The 592-nt window shown below is 54.1% G+C and overlaps 1 protein-coding gene across 1 annotated transcript in view; it reads right to left on the bottom strand.

Annotated features, from left to right (window-relative positions):
• RNF168 (ring finger protein 168, E3 ubiquitin protein ligase) overlaps positions 1–585 on the bottom strand; it is a 32,893-nt gene extending 32,308 nt beyond the window's left edge. Inside the window, exon 1 of the mRNA XM_011978701.1 lies at positions 200–585. Within this exon, the coding sequence (XP_011834091.1) occupies positions 200–471 (272 nt within the window). The 5' untranslated portion in view covers positions 472–585. The remainder of the gene's footprint in view (positions 1–199) is intronic.
• Between the last annotated feature and the right edge of the window lie 7 nt (positions 586–592).

Below are 592 nucleotides of genomic sequence, written 5' to 3'. Positions count from 1 at the left end.
CTATGGTGGATAAAAACTAAAACAGGCCGGACGCGGTGGCTCACACTTGTAATCCCAGCACTTTTGGAGGCCGAGGCAGGCGGATCACGAGGTCAGGAGATCGAGACCATCCTGACCAACAAAGTAAAACCCCGTCTCTACTAAAAAATACACACACACACACCTGTCTCTTATACACATCTAGATGTGTATAAGAGACAGGAGCTTGCACTCCCGGGGATAGTGTTTCTGAATGACCTTCCACAGGTCCACGTTGACGAGAGAATTCCTTCGGGTGTGGTACCGAGCCCACGAAGACACGCGGCGGCGACAGAAGGGGCAGCACAGACTCGCCTTCTCCACGGTCGCCTGGAAGCACGGTCTGCACAGCGTGTGGCCGCACGGCAGGGTCACGGGCTCCACCAGGATGTCCATGCAGATCCCGCACTGGCACTCGGACCGCGAGGGGACGGCGCCTTTGGGTAGAGCCATTTTAACACGTTAATCAAGTCGACTAAACGACACCTGCGCGAAAAACAATCCTATTTTCGGCCAACCACAGAGAGAGCAAAAGCACAGTTTTGTTTCAATATTGTGCCCAGAAGCGCATCAG

Source organism: Mandrillus leucophaeus, unplaced genomic scaffold (genome assembly GCF_000951045.1).
Source record: "Mandrillus leucophaeus isolate KB7577 unplaced genomic scaffold, Mleu.le_1.0 Scaffold199, whole genome shotgun sequence".
In the NCBI taxonomy this organism is placed as follows: Eukaryota; Metazoa; Chordata; class Mammalia; order Primates; family Cercopithecidae; genus Mandrillus; species Mandrillus leucophaeus.
Note: the sequence above shows the minus strand (reverse complement) of the source record. Positions and strands in the feature narration are given on the sequence as shown.